General features: G+C 43.6%; 1 protein-coding gene across 1 annotated transcript in view; it reads left to right on the top strand.

Moving 5' to 3' along the window:
• Positions 1-2,500, top strand: part of LOC122248211 (arrestin domain-containing protein 17) — a 61,823-nt gene that overhangs the window by 24,230 nt on the left and 35,093 nt on the right. Inside the window, exon 2 of the mRNA XM_043008081.2 lies at positions 1,793-2,261. Coding sequence (XP_042864015.1) covers positions 2,198-2,261 — 64 coding nt within the window. The 5' untranslated portion in view covers positions 1,793-2,197. The remainder of the gene's footprint in view (positions 1-1,792; positions 2,262-2,500) is intronic.

Genomic DNA, 2,500 nt, shown 5'->3' on the forward strand with positions numbered 1-2,500 from the left:
ATATATATATATATATATATATACACCTGCCACTCTCGAAAGCACAATCTGTCGACCACGAGGGAAGTTCCTACAACTGAGTGACCAACCTCAAGATTCCTTTACTCAGACCGTTGTTGCCAGGGTAGTCACGCCAGGCTGTTCAGGCGCCTGCCCCAAGACCCGGTTGAAAAGTGGGGATTGGCGGCTGGAAGGGCGTCCGGCTATAGAGAGGAATAATCAGTACTAGCGACTCTATTCTTAGCAGGGAATAAAGAATATTAATAAGAAGATAGCGGGAGGAAGGGGGAGGGGGAGAATAGGCATTGCATTTTCAACAGGATTCGTGTGGTATTTGCGATAAGGTTAATCCTACGATTTATGGAACTCTTTATTTTTGTGTTGTATTTACGTTTCGGGAAAAGATATTACTTTAATGCGAAGTTGTGATGGCCAGTGCAATTTCTTTTAATGAACGTGTGGCGTACAGCATGAATTTTGGTGCAGTCGCATTTCTCACGAGGACAGCGAGGTAAGGCTGGAACAAGGAGTTTTAACAGTGTTCTATTTTTAGATCTCTTTTTTCATTTCGTTACTTTTTCGTAGTACGTATTGTTTAAGAAGGAGAATGAAAATGCTATTGATCGCTGAATGTGGGTTGTACAGCCTCGAGTTACATTGCATGTTGATAATTCATGTTATCCAACCTTCTCTCGCCCTGCCCTCAACCCCTACCCCCATCACAGTACTACATGTGGGCGTACTCCCTCTCCCTCCCTCCCTCCCTCCTTCCAAAGTCTTTCTCTCTCTCTCTCTCTCTCTCTCTCTCTCTCTCTCTCTCTCTTTTTTTTTTCTCTCTCTTTCTCTCTCTCTCTCTCTCTCTCTCTCTCTCTCTCTCTCTCTCTCTCTCTCTCTCTCTCTCTCTCTCTCTCTCTCTCTCTCTCTCTCTGTCTGTCTCTATCTCTCTCTCTCTCTCACTCTATCTATCTATCTCTCCCTCTCTCTGTCTCTTTCTGCAGCCATTTATATTACAGATGATCTACACATATTCCTCAATGATTCCCGATTCCATAAAGCACCTTCCAGTCTCTAGACTCAAAAAACAGACAGATCAGTAACGTGTAGAGCTTTCTCTTCGAAATCCACTACTTTACGTTGCCAGTAAGTGAGCCTGCAGTTCTGACTCCGACGTCCGAAACGCATAAGAATGTGAGAAAAGGGCATGTGTTTCGAACCCACGAGTTGAACCCACGAGTTGAGACTGGCGGTTCGTTTTACGGACTTGGAGGTGGAGGGACTGTGCATGTAAAGTAAAAAGAAAAAAAAGGAAAAAAAGGTAAATGAATAGAGAATGTGAATAGCTAAAGGAATGATTTTTAAAATGTTTCTATATGTTTTTTTTTTTTTTTTTCATTTCCTTTTGTTGTTGAGAAGAAACTGTCTTGACCCATAATTCAAGACCACACTCTCGCTTGGGTAAATTATACGGCTGTTGGGAATATTGTGCCTCAGTACTGAAGTGCCGTGCCAGCCGACAGTATGTTTATACTGCAGTGTGTGTTTGCGTTTGTGTGTGTGTGCGAAAGAGAGAGAGGGGGAAAGAAAGAAAGAAAGAGTAATATATATACCTTTATGCAACATATATATATTTTTTTTATGCATATGAATCTTTTCTACTACCTTTGAGGCCAAACAATATGATAGTTATGCAATATTTCTGTGAATTTTTGTTTCTCACGTCAAAATCCTAGTTGATTTTTCCCCCACTTAAACTTAACCTCCTTTCTTTTCTTTTTTTATTCAACAAAAAAAGAATAATTTCGGGCGAATCCAAAGACACTTCTACATGCTCGAAAAATGGACGCAAACGGGAAAAAGATGCATAGAAAGTTGAAAGACATAAGCCTCTCGCCGAACGTGGGCTTAAGGAGGCGGTAAGGGATGTTGGTAAGCCGTGTTCCTAAGTAAGGACTGGAAGGAAACCTGTGACATGTGCGAGTGTTAGACCCTGACTCGGGACCCGGAATAGCGCAGTTCCCGCTCGGTATCGGATTTCAGAGTGGCATCTAGATGTTGATTGATGTACCAGAGCTTCCTCGAAGGACGGGGCCCACGCCTGGTACCAAGGCCCGCGACGAGTACCAGGACCCGCGACGAGTACCAGGAGCCCAGCTGGTAGCAATGGCATGAGGACCCTGACTCTACCGCAGGACACTCCATGCTAAAGATGATGAAGAACCGCTGGCAGCAGGCGCTGAGGCGGATCCAGCTGACCGACTGGGGTGAGTGCGGCTTGGTCAATAGCGTAGCCAAGGAGGGGGCAGGGGGGGGAGGGGGGATGTGCCCCCTTTCACCCCGCTTTTCCTGCTTTGTTTTTGTTTTTTTCTTATACTTTTTTTAATCTCTTTATTTCATGAATGTAATTAGTTTTAGAGCGATTAGACAAAAGGGCTTTTGTATTTCTCCTGTAAATTTTAATATTGAAATTATTCCTCTCCTACAGTTTCCCTTGCATGTAATC

Source organism: Penaeus japonicus, unplaced genomic scaffold (assembly GCF_977035675.1).
Source record: "Penaeus japonicus unplaced genomic scaffold, GWHDUDI00000001_assembly GWHDUDI00000010, whole genome shotgun sequence".
NCBI lineage: Eukaryota > Metazoa > Arthropoda > Malacostraca > Decapoda > Penaeidae > Penaeus > Penaeus japonicus.